This window comes from Vulpes lagopus, chromosome 22 (genome assembly GCF_018345385.1).
Source record: "Vulpes lagopus strain Blue_001 chromosome 22, ASM1834538v1, whole genome shotgun sequence".
Lineage (NCBI taxonomy): Eukaryota > Metazoa > Chordata > Mammalia > Carnivora > Canidae > Vulpes > Vulpes lagopus.
The window spans coordinates 19,243,311-19,263,810 of NC_054845.1; the positions used below are offsets into that span (position 1 = coordinate 19,243,311).

The window sequence follows — 20,500 nt, forward strand, 5'->3', positions numbered from 1 at the left end:
GGGTGGCTCAGCGGTTTAGCGCCACCTTCAGCCCAGGGCATGATCCTGAAGACCCGGGATCGAGTCCCTGCATGGAGCCTGCTTCTTCCTCTGCCTGTGTCTCTGCCTCTCTCTCTGTGTCTCCCATGAATAAATAAATAAAATCTTTTAAAAAAAAGAACATACCCCCAAATCCATTCATTCAATTAACATTCACAAACTTCTAAACAGTATTAAAAGTCATTATTATATTATTGAATATAGTAAGTGCCAATTTTATATTTTCTAGATTGTTAGTGTTATGTCTCTTCTCTAGACTACTTACTATTTCAAAATGTTATATATTAGTATATGTAATATATATAATACACACATTTAGTGTACATATGTACATTGACTGAAGTCGTATGTACATATAGACTTTAGTCTTGACCACAAACAAATCTGAAATTTCAGTGCCCAGGCCACGCATTTAACTGACATCAGACATTCAGATTTGAATCTAATTTTATTCATTAAGAGGAAATAGCTGAAGCAAATGGTGGGTATTTGTCGTTTCTAATTGCTGAGTAATATTCCATTGTATACATAAACCACATCTTCTTTATCCATTCATCTTTCGATGGACACCGAGGCTCCTTCCACAGTTGGTAAATTGAACACCAATAAAAATTAATTAAAAAAAAAAAAGAGGAAATAGCTGGATAAAATTAGTTACCTGTCACTCTGTATACCTACTGTGAGTAAAAAATGGAAAGGGGGAAAGAAAGAATATGAAGATTCTGCTTATACAACATATTTAAACCTTAATACTTTATATCTGTGTGTAGAAGAGAAATTCACTTCTTTTTTTTTTTTTTTTTTTTTTTTTTTTTTTTTTTTTTTTTTTTTTAATTAACTTTTATTGGTGTTTAATTTACCAACATACAGAAAAACACCCAGTGCTCATCCCGTCAAGTGACCACCTCAGTGCCCGTCACCCATTCCCCTCCAACACCCGCCCTCCTCCCCTTCCACCACCCCTAGTTCGTTTCCCCGAGTTAGGAGTCTTTATGTTCTGTCTCCCTTCCTGATATTTCCCAACATTTCTTTTCCCTTCCTTTATATTCCCTTTCACTATTATTCATATTCACTTCTTAACACAGAAATCTGCTCTTCCCAGTTCTTGTGAACTGTTTGAACTGAGAGAGGTACTTCTTTACACTTTGCCCTTCACACAAACTCCTACTCTGCCACCAAAGATTAATTTAACTAAGGTCCACAAATGCTTTCCAATGCTACAAAAAGTCAGTTTTCACAATATATTTCTCATTAGCACCAAATAGGAATATGATATGACAAGAAAAGTAATTTGAGGATGAGGTTGAGTGTGAAATTAAAAAAAAAAAAACACTGTAATTGAGAAAATCTATTAAATTGACCTAAAACTATACTGATCTTTTAGTAATACAGTGTTTTCAGAAAACACAAATGCTGGAATCAATCTATTTGTAAAAGTTACAACTGAAAGAATCTTATTTAGAAGCAGAATCTAAATTATTTTGCTTACACATATTAGGTCAATGTTTACTCTTTAAAATATTGAGTGACTTTTATCTCCACCTCTTTTCAGAAGAATTTTAAGGATAGATCGATTTCTACTTAACCAGACAATAAATTATGTTAGTCTACAGTGGACAACTGACATGTGTTTTTAGAATCATCTCTTTAACTAGTTTCAATGTTAACCACTGAAAAAGAAAGCCCTGGGAACCATATATCTGAAATAAACTCAAAATTGGACTTCCAGAAGAAAATCTGACATTAAGGTAAAATAGACCAACAAAGCTCTGAGAAAGGCTTCAAGATTTTGAAAAATAATAGTGGCCTATACTCAGTATTCAGGCTTTAAAAATACAGTAACAACATCAACAAAAATGTTTCAAATATTCTTTTCTTTTCTTTCTTTTTAAAGATTTGTATCTATTTATTTGTGAGAGAGAGGGGGCAAGAAAAAGCAGTGGGAAGAGGCAAAGGGAGAGAGAGAGAGAGATGTAAATTCTCTGCTGAGCAGGAAGCCTGATGCGGGGCTCTGTCTCAGGACCCCAAGATTATGACCTGAACCAAAGGCAGATGCTTAACTGATTGAGCCACCCAGGTGCCTCTCAAATAAGCTTTTCTTTAGAAAGCATTCAGGAGCTAAAATGTGTACAGTAATAGGAAGTCAGACCAATATTAGCCTTATTTCTAACTTGAGATTGAAAAGTTAGAATTTTCTCTCTGTTCCTCTTTAGTACAGCGGTATCTTATTCAAATCATTATCCCCAACTTCAGCTCTTTGCTAGCTCAGTGGTGGTTTCACGTTTTCAATATTACCAATAATCCAATTTTCCAACATGAAAATTATACGCCATGATAATAGCAAACATAGGACAACATCTTAGGAACCAATGCAGAAAAACACATGAGGATGGGGGACTCATGTCCTTTTTCCCAAAGATCAGAAATATTGAATATTAAACATGAGATTATCTCCTCATATCCCTAGCATGGTGTAAGAACAAATGCTATGTCTTTTACAGTTGAGATTTAAAAATTGATTATTTTTAAAATGACATTATTATTAATATGTCTAACTATGAGTGTAATTGCCTTTCCCTATTGCTTCATCTCAGATCTATCCAAAAGAATACACAGTGTACATTCTTACTCCATACTAAGCAGTATTTTTAGCATATAACAAATATACCTTATTCTCATAATTACTCCATGAAGCAAGTACTATTATTATCCCCATTTCAGAGGGCTCAAGAGATTAACCAAGTGGTCTAAGGCCACACAGCTGGCAAGTGGTGGATCTGGGATTAGAACCCATTTAGACTGGTTGTAGAGTCTTTATGCTTAACACAAACTAGTGCCAAACTACACATTTTAAATTCCTAATTTATAGCATCACTTGTGATCAGTATCTTCTACACTGTGTAATGGTTCACAGAACAGTTTTGAGCTTGCTTTATCATGATATTTTATAAGTAAAACATTGGTTCAAAAAACACTTCATAATTAAATGAATATCTAATACTTTCTCCTGAAAATGTGACATAGATGATGATGATGATAAGGTAATAAAAAATTCTCATGAAGATAATGGAGATTATCATTCATGATAGAATCTTTTCTTTTATGGGACTAATGATGAGACACAACTATATATGTCATGCTCCTCACCACTCTTCATATTCAAAAGTGCTGTTGAAGAAAGCAAGGGGCTCAGTTGTAGTGACGTGTTAAAGAGGACATGTGTTTAGAGAGGACAATGTTGAATGGTTTAAAGTTTTGCTCGGGTATCAGCCCTGGTTAGAATCCAGACATCTCAACCTACTTATTTGTCCCTTAGAACTTAATTTCCCCTATCTTCCTCATCTATAAATTAGGGGAATAATGGATTATATCAGCTAGAGTTTCAGTAAAGATTAAATAATACAATGTACATAAAGCACCATGAGGATGCCAGGTGTGTAAGAAATGTTTTATCTACATGGACTCAGTCATTACTAGTGCTATTCACTATGAAGTTTCTTCACTCTAAACTCACATCTACTTTTTTAGATTTTGCTAAGTTGTCTTAAAAACTGTTTTCCCAACTCATTAGCAACAACTATGAAAGAAGGAATTCTCATCATTATCTTCTATCTTGGATTCATAAAGCACCAGGAAAGCAAATTGCATTATATGAACATTTAATATATTCTGCTCTGCTTACCAAATTAAATTAAGCTCCAAATAGAGTATATGCAGAGTATATATGGCTGCCTAGAAGAGGCAAGCAATTTTGCTGTTTAAATTTGTGTTCTCTATGACATAAAATATTGTAGAATTATGTACCAACGGAAGAATGGAAAGAAAAGTGGGTTTATAGGTTAAATTAAAAAAAAGTTCTCCTATATAAAACATAGCTTAGTGGTTCTACTATTTATTTACTAGCTTTGTTAATTTAGTTAAGTAATTTATTTTTTCTGTGATTTTTATCTGTGAAATGAAAATAATGATACTTACCTCATAATTTGTGATGAGACAAGTTAATTAATGAATAAGATATACAAAGTAGTAGTTTGCACAGAATATAAGTTGCTTCATGTGAGCTGTAATTATTAATTTCCTACCTATCATTGTATTTTCTACAGGCATGTTATAATATAAGTATACATCAGTTATTTTACAATATCACCCCCAATCCTTCCAGCTTTATCAAGGAAAGAAAGGATGCAACCAAAAGCAAAGCAGGTCTTGGGGCAATTATGATGCCTACTTTCATGAGCCTTTCTTGGCAAGAATTGAAAACAAAGAAGCCTCTAAGTTGCTGGAATAGTGATTTGTAAAGTACTAGTGTTTACCAAGACCATCTTACTCATATTTTACAGACATCTTTAAAATAATTTTCTGTTTTGGGCTATCAGCTTATAGCTAATAAGGGAAAATGTTTTTAAACATTCCATGTTCTAGGAGCTGAACCAGGGAACTTGCATTGGGCTGTCTTATTTAATCTTTGCAAACTACTATGAAGAAGTATACTAGTTTTTGATTGCTGTAACTAATTACCATAAATTTAATGGCTTAAAACAATATATCCTTTAGCTGCAGATGTCAGAAGTCCCGAATTGGTTTATAAACTGGAATGAAATCAAGGTGTAACAGGCCTGGACACTCTTGGGAGAATCTGTTTTATTTCTAGAGGTAGACTCTCTTTTCTGGCTTGTGGGCCCTTTCTCCATCTTCAAAACACATCACTTCAGCTCTGCTCCCATCCTCACGTCTTCTCTAACTCTGATCTACCTCCCACTTATACGTATTCTTAGATTACATTGGACCCACCTGAATGATCCAGGATGATCTCATCTCAAGATCCTTAATTCAGTGATATTCACACATTCCCTTTTAACATGTACAGTAACTTATTCACAGATGCTGGGGATGGGACATAACCTCTTTGAAGGCAGGAGTTTCAGCCTACCAGAGGTAGATACCATTACACTCAATTTGCAAATAAGGAAAAACAAGTAGTGATTATGAACTCTTAATACACTGAGAAACAAAATTCAAAAAGTTTGACTAACTTACTCAAATTCACAAAACCTAAAAGTGGTCACCAACATACTAATATAGGTCCTTCTGATCCTAATGCTATTTCTAATACACAATTCTGCCCCCAAAGTAGGAAAAAAGATGAAGAATAGGTTCCCTCTTTAGGTGTAGATTTTTAAATTTTCTTTATGAGTTCAAATATTTAATAAATGTTTATTAAGTGGCCACTATACCAATTTTTGGTACCAAAAAGAAATATGAATCAGAATAAGTCAGTGGCTAGGTAATCACAAAATTTCCCATATGTTTAAATACCTATAACTCCTCAATCTATAATGAGAGTCCCAACCAAATTCAACTACCCTATAATTGAAAGCTCCAGTGTCACATTATATAAACCTTAGCAATTTGTCATGTCCGGAACTGAACTCTCAATTTTTTTTTCTACAACTATATTCAATCCCTCAGCCTTCTTCAGCTCAGGAAACAGCACCACCATATCCTCCACAACTGATTAAGTATTCAAATGTGTATATTCAAAAATATATCTCAATCCTACTTAATTCTCCTTATTTTCATTACCCCTAGACTTCTGACTGGTATTTTCATTTCCATTCTTGGATTACTTTGATCTCATCTCCATACATAAACTGTTATGATATCAGTAGAACATAAAGCACTTCAAGATCTACTGTATTTATAATAAAATCCAAACTTTTCATGATACACAGGGTTACCAGGTACCTTATTCTGTTTAGGACATTTGTGTGCCTGCTGTCTTGGTGTAATTAGTGATAGAGCATTCTTTCACCCCTGAAATTGTCCCAGTTGGATGATAAATCACATGATCACCATATTCATAGGGTTCTTGTGCAATCTTTCCTCTGCCAAAATTTTTCTCCCACAGTCAAACTTTTCTCTCCCAAGACTCAATAGTGTCTATTTTATAGTCTCTCCGGTAATTATTTTTCTTCAAAATCTGAATCAAAGTATTAAGTATGATCATATACTTGTTTTACTCTGTTGACTGTTCATGCCATTAGGGTATACAGAGACAACTAGGCCCATGTCCATGTTGTTTGCCCCCAAGCACTTTAGGCAACATAGTACCTGACACTTGAAAGGTGTCTACCGGTATTTACTAAAACGTTAATGACTAAATAAACTTGTCATACAGTCAAATAGCTATATAAACACATAATATAACATTTAAATAATAAAACTGTGTTCAAGATACCAATGACCAAAATCAATACAGAAGCAGAAGTAGTTGTTTCTGTTTGGAGAAAAAGGTTGAGTAGGGAAGGCTCTGTAAGGAGAGGAAACCTAGTCAGCATTGATGGATGAAAAAGATCATATTATGTGATCAAGAAGTTATTAGGAAAGATTTCTAAGCAGAAAGGATGGCATTCACAAAGGCAAAATGGCTTAAAACAGTGTGATTATTCTGGGAACTCAAAGTAGTTTCTATTATTAGAGTGTACAGTCCTGCATAAATGATATATTAATGTCATGAATCCCTAAGGACAAAACCTAAATTATGAAGAACACTGCAGGAAACAGAGAGAACAGCAAAGAAATTTGAAACTTAGTTTTGTTTTCATTTTTAGTGCTGGGATGATTTGAAAATTTCTATTGCATGTTTAGCTCATCTTATAAATCATAGATGCTTAGATATGTAAATCAGTCTTTAAAGAGTTGTATTTCAAACTTCATTACCATAAAAAATCCTCTCAGTTGTGAGTTTGTCATGTAATTGTCACAAAATTATAATACATGGTCCATAAGGAAACTACAATGAGATTCATGATATATAAAACTAAACGGGGCTTTTCCCTCAGATAATTTTTGGTTTACATATTAAGAATTACCTCAAATTTCTACTTTGGGAAATGAAATTTTACTCATTCTCAGACTAAAAAGAAACAGACTAGAATTACTAAATTAACACCACATTTATATTATACAAATGCAAAGATGAATACATCTGTAAAATTAATCAAATAGTAGGTCAAATTTTGATGTAAATAAAAGTTGAAGTAGAGAATTAAAACTCATCTCAGATCTACTTACCTAGGAGAAAATTTTCAAGAAATATTCTTGGTACAGATAATCATAAATAGGTTCTTTGAATATAAAAAATGTACACCAGAAGTTTCTCATTGGTGTACAATAGAACATAAATGCTTTGTTTGGCTTCCTGAGCAATTCAAAAGTTTGAGGCAAGATTTAAATTTGGAAAAGTCCACATAAAAAAAAATTCAGAATTCTGGCCACTGGTGGGGAAAAAACGGTCATGGTCCTATAGAGGGCAGTAGGAGTTCTCTAGCTCACCCACAGAGCCACTTTCCCACCATCCAAAGTGCTGAGATCTATGCCACTTCCCTTATATATATTACATGCCTGATCTTATGCCATACCAAAAAACTATTGAGAATGATCAAAATATCTAGGAAAATATTTACAATTTGATCATTTGTAATACTTAGAATTGAATGCAAATACTATCTTAATGAAATCATCAAAAAATGGAACAATTCAGACATTCAATCTTTTCTTTCTTGGATTTTGTTATTTAAACTATATCAAAATAAACAAAAATCCAAACAAATTTGGTATAATACTTTTTTTCTCCTGACCAGTAAGCTATTTGTTTTGGTATCTGGTCAATATAACACAAAAAGCAATAAAACAATAAAAAAATATAGATATATGATGCATTTGATCTTTGGTTTCAGTGCATATACTTCCCTATATCTTCCAATATAACAAAAATAATTTATTTTATTTAAATATATTAAAAGACTAGACAGGCTTTCCAATACCCATACCATTCTAAATTAGGAGAAAGAAAGCTAGGAGAGTTATTTCCATGGGAAATGATAGGCACTTACCTTAGCTATCTGGACACACCAGTTAAGCAGCAGCTGGGATCCAATGTTATCCTTGTGTTCATGGACATAATCCAACAGGCAACCATGGGGCATAAGCTGTGTAACCAGCTGAATGGTTGGGCTCAGACACACACCCAATAACCGGACTAAGTGTGGATGGTCCATACTTGCCATGATCAAAGCTTCCTAAAAAACAAATAAATAACACCATAATTTTAACTCAAATTTCTTTACAGAACTATATTAGTGGTGCTGATCATAATTTTGAAAATGTACTCTCATTCAATGGAATCAATTAAAAATGAAAAGATACTAATGCAGCTATAATATTCTTAAAGTGATTTAATTCAAGTAAAATTAAGTAACAAATAAAGACCATACACTTATTAAGATGGAAAATTTTATAGAATTAAATGCATATAAAACTAATATTAGTGTATTCTCTTTTGTAAGATGGACAATATTTGATTTTATTTATTGCTAAGTTGATACTGAATCCTAACTTATACTGTAGATTTTTAACTTTTGATCTTTAGTTCTAGAATACAATAATCTATACAAGTGCGGTTATTTGCACGTAGTATTAGGTGATTCAAAGTTAAGTCATCCATTATTAATGTGGATTCAGATAGCATATACAGGTGTAGTTTATAAATTATATATATCAAAACTTAAACAATTACAAGCAATATACCATCATGGACTTATGTAGAAAAATAAACCTTTTAGTAAGACATTCTGTTCCATAACTTTGTCTTTACTCAAATTCATTCCATTTCCAAAATTATAAGTGATGTATTATTCATAGAATCATAAAATTTGAGAGCTGAGTGAGACTATAGAAAATTGTCTACTCCAACTTTATCATTTCATAAAATGAGAAAACAGCTCTAATTTCTTTATCATAATCATGTCACTTTTGTTTAATGAAGATAAAATTGGACATACGATAGTTATTTAGTGCATCTTAAAGTTAGCTTCCAATTAAAAGTTAAGTCTCTTTACTACAATTTGAAACAGATGGGACCTTACATACACACACACACACACACACACACACACACCAGGATCAGCACACATACAACAATTTATTATCAATCAGTTTACCTACACTGAATCCATGCTAATGTTTTTTGTAGCTTTCTTGAATATTTTCTGTGACTGAAATTTTTCAAAACAAAAAATTGAGGACTGAAAGCTACACTGACCTTTTTTTAAGATGGCATGGCAGATCGAACACACAAATTTATTTCTATTTCTTCTCAATTCCTCTATACTAACAATAAAGGGATTAATAAAGGGGGTGACATCAACAGTCACAGAGAGGAGGCAATAAAGAGAATACTAAAAGTAGGAAGTGGTTTACTAGTAACTAATTTAGCAAATGCAAGACATCTGAAGCCTAATGTAGCAGGTAGGGAAACTGAGAAGAAATCCTATTTACACCACATGTGTACATCACCAAAGGCTCAAGTAGTGTTAGCACCATAAATCTCTGCAAATGGAGCAAGATTATTTCAAATAATCCTGTATTTAGGAGGCACTTAACACTACAGATCTCCCCTCCAGTAAAAAAGATTATAGACTATGGATATTAAGCAAAATGGAAATATAAGTACTCTGGTGAAAAAAGTAGGATTATGTAGATTTATACATGGAGAAAATTGGGGCCACCTTCTAGTTCCTTCTCCCAAATAGAGCTATGACTTCAAAATTCTGAAGCTTAAACTGTTTAAACTTCAAATTCCAAATCCAGAAAAATTTCAGTTAAGTGAGTAAATATACAACATGTTCAGGCATGTCTATTTTTAAAAAACTTATCTCAGGGGGCTCCTGGTTGGCTCATTCACTTGAGCATTGGACTATTGGTTTCAGCTCAGGTCATGACCTCAGAGTCATGAGATCAAGCCTGGCATTAGGCTCTGTTCTCAGTGGGGAGTCTGTTTAAGATTTTCTCCCTCTGCCCTACACCCCCACTTATGCTCTCCCCCCACCCCTCTCTAAGATAAACAAATCTTAAAAAAAAAACTTATCTCACATCTCACATGCTTCCTTCTCTGTTAGATGCACTCATTAAATAAGAAGGGGGCAGTTAAAAGAGTACATTTAATTGAGGAAACAAAAAAATGACAATGAAGGGATATTCCAGAATAAAAGCTATCCAAGAGACCAAGATAGCAGTCATTCTAGACTGGAGTGGGACATATTGATCTGGAAAAGGATCCAAGAAGATGGAGATGATAGAACACCTAATAAGTTTAAAATACTCTAAGAGTATGCATATTTAGCAGAAGCTGAAGGTCAGATTAGTGATTGATGCACAGAAAATTAAGCAAAAGTAAAATGGAGAAATTGATTTGATGTAAAGTACAAGACATAGAAGAAAAGAAAATCATGTATTCACTATGGAGCATGGCAGGGAATAGTTATACAAGCATAAGGCCATAAATACAAAATGTTGATATAAGCAAACACCAGAGGACTATCCTGAAAAGTGAAGGGAACTATACTATACTTCTGCAAGGCGGTGATGGGAAGAAAGTTGTTCATAGTGACAAGTTAGTATATGATGCCTAAAGTGGAAGAATCAAGAGTTGGCAGGGTAAGCGTAATGTTTATACATAGAGTTAAGTGGAAAAATAAATCGCTGAGAAATTGAAAGTGATTACTTTGGGCAATGGAAACCAGGCAGTAAAGGGAGGGGAGAGGCACCCTAGACTTCTGTCTTTTACTACTCGCCTTGTAGAAGTATTTGACTTTTATTATTATTATTATCTTAGAGCTATTTGAGAGGACATTAACTTTTAATCTCCACTACTATTTTAGTGGTGTTGCTTTCAGCTGAGTCTAAAGATTATTCACAATTATGGGATATTTCTGATGGAGTATATGGATTTACTTGATCCAGCCGGGGTTTTAGGTGAGGTAATAACAATTTACTTTTTTGGGTAAGGAAGAGTGGGGCAGAATGGGCAAATGTCTTTGAGAAAGAAGAGATACAAGTCCAAACAGAAACAATCAGCTGGTAAAAGGGTGTCAGCCTGACTCAAAAGACTTTGTTTTTGAGTGTGGGCGGAAGCTGAAATTGTTATTTTCCAGATGGCTTCCCAGTAGGGAGTGCTGCAATTCATCCTTCCTCAGCAGCCCTAGGGAACCAGAGCCATAGGTTAGGGGAGAACCAGTTTCTATGCTTCCTTGCTGAGCCCACCACCATAGCAATGCATGGGGACTGGCAGCCCAGGGAACGCTGAGGTGCATCACCTCTGGCAAGGACACCAGCATCCTCAGGTGGTACCAGTCAATGGTGGTACCAGTCAGTGGTACCAGATGTAGAACCTCTCTGGCTGAGAGAGAAGACAAGCTCCACATGGGAGCCAGGCTGGTAAAGGAAGGACACTGCAAATGTCACAGGAAGACTGCGACTGGGACATTGGCTCATAGGTACATATGAGGCACCCAACAAGTGCCCAAACTATGTGGGGAGTCTTCTTTAGGGGTCGGAGTTTCTGCATAATCAGCAAAGCCAGAAATCTGAATTATTGCTATGAATATGGCCCCAACTGGATCCAAAAGGTAGAAACATTTTGGTTTTATTTACTCCATATTTTAGTACACATTTGAAGTAAAGCCTATCGATGTAGTTATAAGGAGAGCACAGATAAGAATGTTAGCCAAGTAATACTGTATTGTTATAATTAATTAATTATTAACATTAATATTGAAAGTATAAACCAGAGGGTTCCTTCACTGAATTATGATAATCACACATATATACACATATACACCAGCAAATAAGCAAAACATAAATTAAATATCTAATTTAATGAAGTACCAAATTAGATAGTATCTAATTAAATTAAAGTTATACTGATTACATTTTCTCTATTTCTTTTCTGGTGGCTTTAGGTCTTTTACAAGCCTAAGTGTCACCTAAGTTTGTCATTACAGGTAGCTATCCCTGGCCTCATTCCCAAAGAATCAGGGCTAGAAGTAAATCAGGAATCTGCATTTGCAGCAAGTTCCCCAGATGAAGCTCCTGTAGGAAATATGAAAATTGAGGACCTCTGGAACATTGCATAAGATGTACCTATAATCCATTGCAAAAATAGTAACTTGTAATTGTGGTCTGATCCCCATTATAATACTAGAAGCAGTGAAAGGATGTAGTAATTTTCAGCTGTAAAAGGAGAAAACCAAGGCTGGCTGGGCTTACTGCCCAGATAATATGATAAGTAGCAGGATCGGGTTTAAGATTCAGGATTTCTGATTCTTAGTGCAGTGCTCCTTCTTACGATACTCTACTTTATAAATTTTAGTTCCATCAGCACTTCACACTGTAGATGCTTATGTTGTTAACAAGAAGACAGCTCCAAACAACCTGACATTAGTCGTAACTGAAGAACTGGATCAAATTATACTTTATTTCCTGAGGAGCAACTAAAATCAAACAACAAATTTGCACTAACAGGTAAACTGCCATCACTTATAAAATGCTTTCTGAAAAAGCCAAAGAAAAGATATTTCTCTTGTTTCCTAAAAGTATTACCTGGCACAGACCATTTCTTGAGAAAGAAAAATGATGAAATTTAAGGTAAAATAAAGATATGGAGGTTATTTCAGGCTTCTTTTTTCAGGATGAAATACATAAACAATTTTTTTCTTTTACAACTCTCAGTACTCCCATCGTTACAAGGAGTAACGATAATTCCATTCTAAATATGCGTGCGAAAAGTTTACATCAGAAGAGTGTAAAAAAGTCACATGAAAGTTCTCTTTTAAAAAATCTATTAGTAAGTCCTGGCAAAAAAGCTGGGGTTGTATTAAGGAAAATTGCTCATCACACTACAAAGAGTATTTGAAACCAAATTGCAGAGTATTTGCATAATAGTTCTCTTTTTTTTGAGAAAGAAAAGATGAACAAGACACTAATTGTAGGTTTTATTTTTTTCATAAAGGAAATAGCAGATGGCTTTTTTGGGGGATAGGGAAAGAGATAAAGAAAAGAGAACGTGGATTCATTTAGAGTGATGAGTGGGATGGAAAGGGAAAAAAATTCCAATATTTTAATAATGGAGTGTTGGATTTCAATAAATTGCTCTGTGTTGAAGTTAATAATGTCCCTTGTTACCTATCTCCGTGTGGGCCTATGGAAGCAATTTTGGAATCTCTGTTGTCACTAGAAAATGTCACCGAAGGCCATTGGAATAAATGCAAGTTGACAGGTGCATTATCTATTTTTTTTTTCAGAAATAAAATTAGTTTCTTTGTTTTCCCGTTTGCTTTATAAAAAAATTTCTTGTAGGTGAATTAAAGAGTTTTCTCACTGGACAGAGGAGAAGGATGTAACAGGTGCTACACTGAAAACTGTAAAGCCAGAACATTTTTCTTTATAATGAAGCTGTGGTTTGAATAAGGACATTTTTAAAAACTATCGAGGGACGACCAGGGCATAGACAAAAAGCTCTGAAGCACATGTGCTATTACTCTCTTGTCTATGCCGTTTGTTCCTCTATTTGTGTCTGAAAGGAAAGACATTTCTGTACAATAATAAAAGTAAGCAACATCATTTGTTACATTAAGGTATCATCCTGCCCAGCCTTCAGATGTTTATACCTTGCCACTTAAACTTGTTTTCTCGCTCGTGTTGGTTAGTGGCTTCACAAAAAAGAAAAAAAAAAAAAAAACATATGGCCAGTGATAACTTATCAGCGCTTCTGTTTTTTAAAAATGTTAACTTCAGCCAAACTTTCACTGTTTCATTATGTCTATGGACCATTACTTCAATACCCTCCAGCTGAAAATGGGTAAAATCTCCTTGCATCAGGGATAAGGAAGATTTAAAAAGAGGATAGAGGAAAAGAAAAGATAGACAATTAATGCAGACATAAAACTGTGTTTAATGCAACAGTCAGCATATTTGGGAACGCTTGGCACAAGTGCCTCTCTTAAGGATGGTGGGGGTGATGGGGATGACGAAAACAAAGGAGATAATGCTTACGGCAGTGATGAAAGATGAAATAAAATTATTGATCCATAATAATGTTTTACAAACATGTTTCACTGCAGATGGTATCTAGATAATAAAATAAATGACATATTGCCGGGTGGGCTCAGCACTCTTTTCCATTCTCTGCCATCATTTGGGTGGACATGAACAATCAAGATTAGAATCCTTCTACCTCTTGGTGTCCGAAGTCTTCCATCTCCATTCTCCACCATTCACCCACTGAGTAGCTGGATCTCACGCTGAGACACTACTAACAGTGCTACACAGCAAAGAACTTCATGAGCAATTCTACTCTTGGTAGATACCTACTTTCTGGCTGTGTTTCCCACCTTCCCCTACCCTTAGCTACACTGAATTCCCCTCATCCTTATGTTTTCCTACCCCTCCGTTATACATTTACTCACTTAAAAATATTTACTGTGGATCTGCTATGTGCTTGCCACTGTTACTGAAGTTGGCTCTACAATACCATCTCCACCTCATGAAGCTTTCCCTCTGCTGGGAGAGACAATCAATATGCAGGAGAAACAAATCAATATAAAGCAGACATATATGTAATTATAAATCATATTAAAGGCTATGGACAAAATAAGTAGAATATTGTAATAGATAATAAAATGGTGGCTGCAGAGCTACTTTAAATAAGGGTACTCAGGAAATGTGTCCTGAGACCTGAATTATGAGAATGAGCCAGATAGACAAATATAAGGGAAGAGCATAAAGCCAGGTGAATTTGGGAATCTCTGAAAACTCTCCAGTGTCTAGAATTTAGCAAGAATGTGATGGCAAGGAGATGGGATCGGAAATGCAAGTGGAGGGCAGATCATGAAAGGTTTTGCTGTAGTGGAAAGAAGACAGGATTCATTCATAATTTTTTTGAGCATGGGCTTTCCATTATATTTCCCACTTGCTATCCTACCTCATCCCAGGAATCAACCCATATTTCAAATGCTTTCTAGTCGTCTTGACATAGATATCCTACTGGACCTCAGATTTAAGGCACAAAGTAAATTATTCCAAAAGAGCTTTTCTGCTAACTGCTAATTTTGTAAATTTCAGAAACATTTTCTAATTTGGTTTTTGAATCCTGGATTCCTATCTGGCATTCTTTTCCCATTGTTTTACATTCTACTCATATCAAATATTTGGCCAAGTCCTATTCATTGTTTATTCCAATGGAATAACCTATATAGTTCTAAGTATTGTCCTTCTGACCCCTACTTAAGTTCAGACTTTCATCACTACTGTAAAAAAATATACTGTTTTTTTTTGTTATAATTTTTTAACAGTCTATTTTTGTTATAATCTACAAAAAATTCCTAGGCATTCTGTGGTGCCACATAGAGAGCTTTAACATTGCATGTATTCGGTAAATCACTGTAGCAGGCTAATAATTAATCCTAACCTATGTCCACACTCTAATCCCAGGAACCTGTCAATATCATCTTATTTGGAAAAAGGAAAAATTGTACAGATCCAATTAAGTTAGGGATTTTGACATGAGGAAATCATCCTAGATTATCCAGGTGGGCCTTAATGACATTAGAAGTGTCCTCATAAGAGAGAGGCAGGAGATTAGATACAGATACACGGAGGAGAATGCCACACGAAGAAGAAGGCAGAGATGATGATGATGCAGCCACAAGCCAAGGAACAACTGCAGCCACCAGAAGCTCCAAGAGGCAAGAAACAGATTTTTCTTTAGAGTTCCTGGAAGGTATTTCAGAAGTCTGGTCTCCAGAAATGTGATATAACTACTTCTGTTGTTTCAGTCTCCCAGTTTGTGGTAATTGGTTCTAGAAGCTACAGAATACTGATATAGTTACTATATTCTTTCCTTCCTGGTCTGAGTGAAAACTCCCAATGCTTCTCACCTCAATTCTTTAAGCAACCAAAACCAATTTATTGGGAGGTAAAGGTGAGATTAAATATTGCTTTGGTTTTATACGTACTTAAAAATTTTTTTTTAAGATTTTACTTATTTATTCATGAGAAACACACACACACACACACACACAGAGAGAGAGAGAGAGAGAGAGAGAGAGAGAGAGGTAGAGACACAGGCAGAGGAGGAAGCAGGTTCCATGCAGGGAGCCCGATGTGGGACTCGATCCCGGGTCTCCAGGATCACGCCCTGGGCCGAAGGCAGCACTCAAAACTGAGCCACCCAGGCTGCCCTCCATATTTTAAAAATTAATGTTGCTCCCAAACCTTATTGAATTTGGATGTGCTATATTGGTCTAACCTAAATGGTGCAGATACTTTTTATTTATAAGTTGACATATATGTACAATAGCTAACATATATGGTATAGACAAAGAACTTACCACAATGCCTAGAGGACTCTTAAAAAATTCAATTAGCATTACATTAATATTAAATCAATTATATCAATTATATCAATAGGGAATGTGATGGTTGAGTAGCAAAGGCATGGCCAACAGTCTCAGAAAAAAAAAAAAAAAAAAAAAAAAGCTTTAGCTGAAGGGCAACTGAACTGGTTACTTTAATCTTTTTGAGTCCCAGGGTGGGAAAATTTGGAAAGGAAGGCAAGAAAACTGACCAAAATACATCTTTTTCTGTCAGCCCTTTAGAAGCTATTATTTTCTACTTAAGCCCATGGAAAGCTAGAAGCATCTCCTTCCACCTTCAACATAAAGTAGTCATGAAGAGTTAGGAGAAGGCCAAAAGTAGCTTATTGAGTTGTAAGAGAACTTCAAAGACTGCATAAATCTGTTCTGTAACAAACAGTAGCTATGATAGCAATAATAACAGCAAATAACAATTGGGGTCAAAGTAGATAATAGAGACCAAGCGGTACTGGTGAATGTCTGTAGTTAGGGCAGAAACACTCTATGGTCTACTGATTAATCTAAGCAAAGTTACAGAAAAGGAAGCACAGAGGTGTCTGTAATTAACATTTCGGGTCTGATACGGAAGAACAAGCTCAGCAAGGTCCAGCATGGATCCTCTGGAGAGGACACTGCAATATGCTATAAAGAATGAAAACACAAACATACTAGAACTAGAATAAATCATCCAAGGCTATGGATTCCACCACAAGGGGGAAAGGAATAATTATCAACTTCCAAATAATGTTTATTGATTTCATTTTTTTCTCTTTACAAATGAAACTCAATTTCTGTAGGACCTATTTAATCTGTAAGATTCATATTTAATTCAGCTATAGCTTTTTAGTTGCTAGTAAAGTCATCTATTAAAAAGATAAATAAAGTTATCTATTAAAGAATTGCATCAGATCGCATAATAATAACTGCTATGTTTTGCCAAATTGTGCCTGGCACAATGCTGTTAATTTTACATATGAACTCATGCAGTCTTCAGGACAATCTTGTCCAACAGATATTATTATATCTAACCGATAAGGAGGCAAGTTTGAGAAGGATAAGCAATTTGCCAAGATCCTAAAGTTAGTAAGTAGCCAAGCTGGGAGGTGAATCTGGTTCTCATTATATTCACAGTCAAGACTTTATCATGTTATCTCCTCAGGATCTATTAATGTCTGGGTAACTAGGTAGACACAGCAGATTTTGTGCTCATTATCTTAGTGTCCTGAGAGGAGTTATAACTGATAAGATTAACCCATTAACAGAATCTTTATGAAGTGACATTCTAATAGGTACTCACCTTTTTTTTTCTTTTTTTGCATAAATCAAGTGAGTACAACTTATCGTCAATTACTTAGAATTAATACATCAATAATAAAATGCTAAATAGTCTTTGCAGGAGGGGACCAAGACTAACTCATGTCTGTTCTCATTTCTGCATTGGATAACTTGTTTCTAGGAATGTTCGATCAATTTTTTAAAAAAACTAAATTTGACTTAAAACATCAAAATCAAATAATTTTGGTAATAACTCTTATTTAGTCACTTAGGATTTTATGACTTTCTATTTTGTATAATTTGGGTTAAAGTATATTAATTATATTGAGTATAATTGAGTATAATAATATATATTGAGTATATATTGAGTATAATAATAATAATTGAGTATAATTAATACTCAACTCCATTTTCCTAGATACACTACCTCCCTTAAAGGAAGACATCTATTGTCTTTCTAATTCTCAAGAAAAATTTGTTAATTAAAGATGACTAGATTAAAGGCACATAACAACAAACAACTCAATAAAATCAGGGAAATAATTCCTTAATACCTAATAAAATATCTCAAATACACCTCTGATAAAGGAGCAGCTTGGACTGTGTTCTTTATGATTTACTCAAGATACAGAAGTGACTTTAATTAAGTCTTCCATTTTTCACTTACTCATCTCATGCTCATATAGGATAATTCATATATAGAAATCATTTGTCCTATCATTTATTTCTTTCTTATCTCCTCTACTTTTTATAATGAACTTAATTATTACCATCAGATATATTAAATTTGAAACCATGATTTATATGCAAGTTCTTATATTAAATATTCATGTCAATGTTATTTTAATATTCCACACTGATCCTGATGTCAAGGACACTCAGAGGCAATAACCAGAAAAAGTCTCCATTAATGTTATTTATGCTTTTATGTTTTTAATATAGTAGCAGTAAATGATATTACCACCCACTCTGGCAAAATGAGTTAAAATGATCCCTGAAAGAAAATATATGGTCTCACAGAAGACCCGAACTGTTAACGTATTTGTTTCAGGAGGCTATGAGTCAAAGGAATGTGTGGCTTTGTGGTTAGATACATACTGTGCAAGGCTTAGAGAGTAGCAGTGGAAAAAGAAGTACCTCATAAAGAATCTCTGCAAGAAGGCATCCAATCCTGATCTGGCATTTGAAACCAGCCACTGAAAATTAACCAATATTTTAGAAATGGAACGGTATCTTAGATTTCTATAATGGCCATCCTAGAAAAGGTCAATTCATGGTCATTACATTCATCATCAGCAAACTCGAACAGTAGTGCAGAGCACTACAATGCTTATTTTGTTATATATTACCTTATTAATAACTGTATGATAGTTTAGGAGTATTTACAGGGAATAGCTAGCCATTCTTTAATTCATTCATTAGCTTATCTCCAGTACAGTCTAAGGGTTATTCTATACAACTTTTGTATCCTCCATGAGAGTACAAAAATTAAAAAGACATATATTCTACCTTCAAGTAGTTAATATTGTAGTAAAAGTCTTTAAAGTGGAGGGAAACTAGGTCATGGACATTAATAATAGCTATGATAAATATTTATGATAGAAGTTTTTTGTCATTCACTGAAGACAGAAGAAATTAAGGTGAGAAAACAAAAGCTTTGTTGAGAAGAAAAATAGAAGTGTGGATATTAGCATGTGGAAAGAACATGCTGTAAAAGAATAAATAACATGGGTCAAGTTTATGATGAGGAGAAAGAGGTGTGTGGACACCGATTCATGCAAATTCTTTCCAAAGTCTGCTCTTTTACTAGTTATGCAATAAGATGTAAGGTATTCACACTGTTGAAAAATCACAGGGCCCTTAGCTCCTATGGGGTTAAAGATCAATAATGCCTATATCATGTAACAACCATTTCGTGTAATATGTGCAAAAGGGTCTAACACAGAGGCTGGTACATAACAACTATATAATATAATTAGCTTCCTTTCCTTTGAAAATTTGGAAAGTGGGTAAGACTGCATGCATAGGGAATACAAATAGATCAGCTTTTATGGTGCATCCAGTACAGGACAGAACACAGAAAGGAGTAAAGCTGGAGAGGCAGGCTGGTTCTAGGGCTTGGAGGAACTTAAACAATACTCTGATGTTTGGATTTTATTCTTTCAAAATGAGAATCAACTCAAAATTCTTGCTCAAGAAACATAAAATCTAGTAGCACTGTCCTCAGGACCGATCATAGGCAAAGGGTCTGAAAACCAAGAGACTGAGAAGCTACTGTCCACGAATGAGGTAACGGGATCCTAGCACTGATAGTGAATCCTGAGAAATCTGAAATGAATGCTTAACAACTACCTTGCCAAAGGTAGATATATTTTTAAGGGACCTTATGCTTGTGTATTCTAGTAGCTGAGCTTGGGTTTCCCACTTCAACTGTTCTTTTTGTTTGTTTGTTTTTTGTTTTTGTTTTAGCCCTTCAATAAATAACAGAATATTGAGGAATTCGTCTTGTGGATGGTGCAGACCTGGTCCACAAGTCAAGATAAAAGCATTTTTCTGTTCTTTCTGGACACAAATATTCTTTTTTAATCCTCCTCCCTGTCATGGGAAATGCTTTGTATCCAATACGAGCAGAATTTTGCTTCTCAGCATCTCTATTCTCATCATTCCCATAACTGGTTGTATTTTCTTCATAATCTACTTAATCCATATAGATGAATTTCTTTTCCATCAAATTCTACGTGCGTGCTGGTCAGTCTGGCTCATGACATCATTCACACATATCCCTTGCCTAATATCGGCATAGTAATGACTTTTTGACCATTCCGCTAAATAATCCTGCAAAGAGCAAAAGAATTTATGGTATTCAATAGTCAGTGTACTGTCTAATAATGTCTATTCTTTACAGGTATACACAGGGACAGCTTTCTGAGGGT

The 20,500-nt window shown here is 34.6% G+C and overlaps 1 protein-coding gene across 7 annotated transcripts in view; it reads right to left on the reverse strand.

Moving 5' to 3' along the window:
• Nucleotides 1-20,500, reverse strand: part of ERBB4 (erb-b2 receptor tyrosine kinase 4) — a 1,096,742-nt gene that overhangs the window by 162,913 nt on the left and 913,329 nt on the right. For all 7 annotated transcript variants that reach the window (XM_041737269.1, XM_041737271.1, XM_041737268.1 and 4 more), the window contains exon 20: nt 7,935-8,120. In XM_041737269.1, the coding sequence (XP_041593203.1) occupies nt 7,935-8,120 (186 nt within the window). The remainder of the gene's footprint in view (nt 1-7,934; nt 8,121-20,500) is intronic.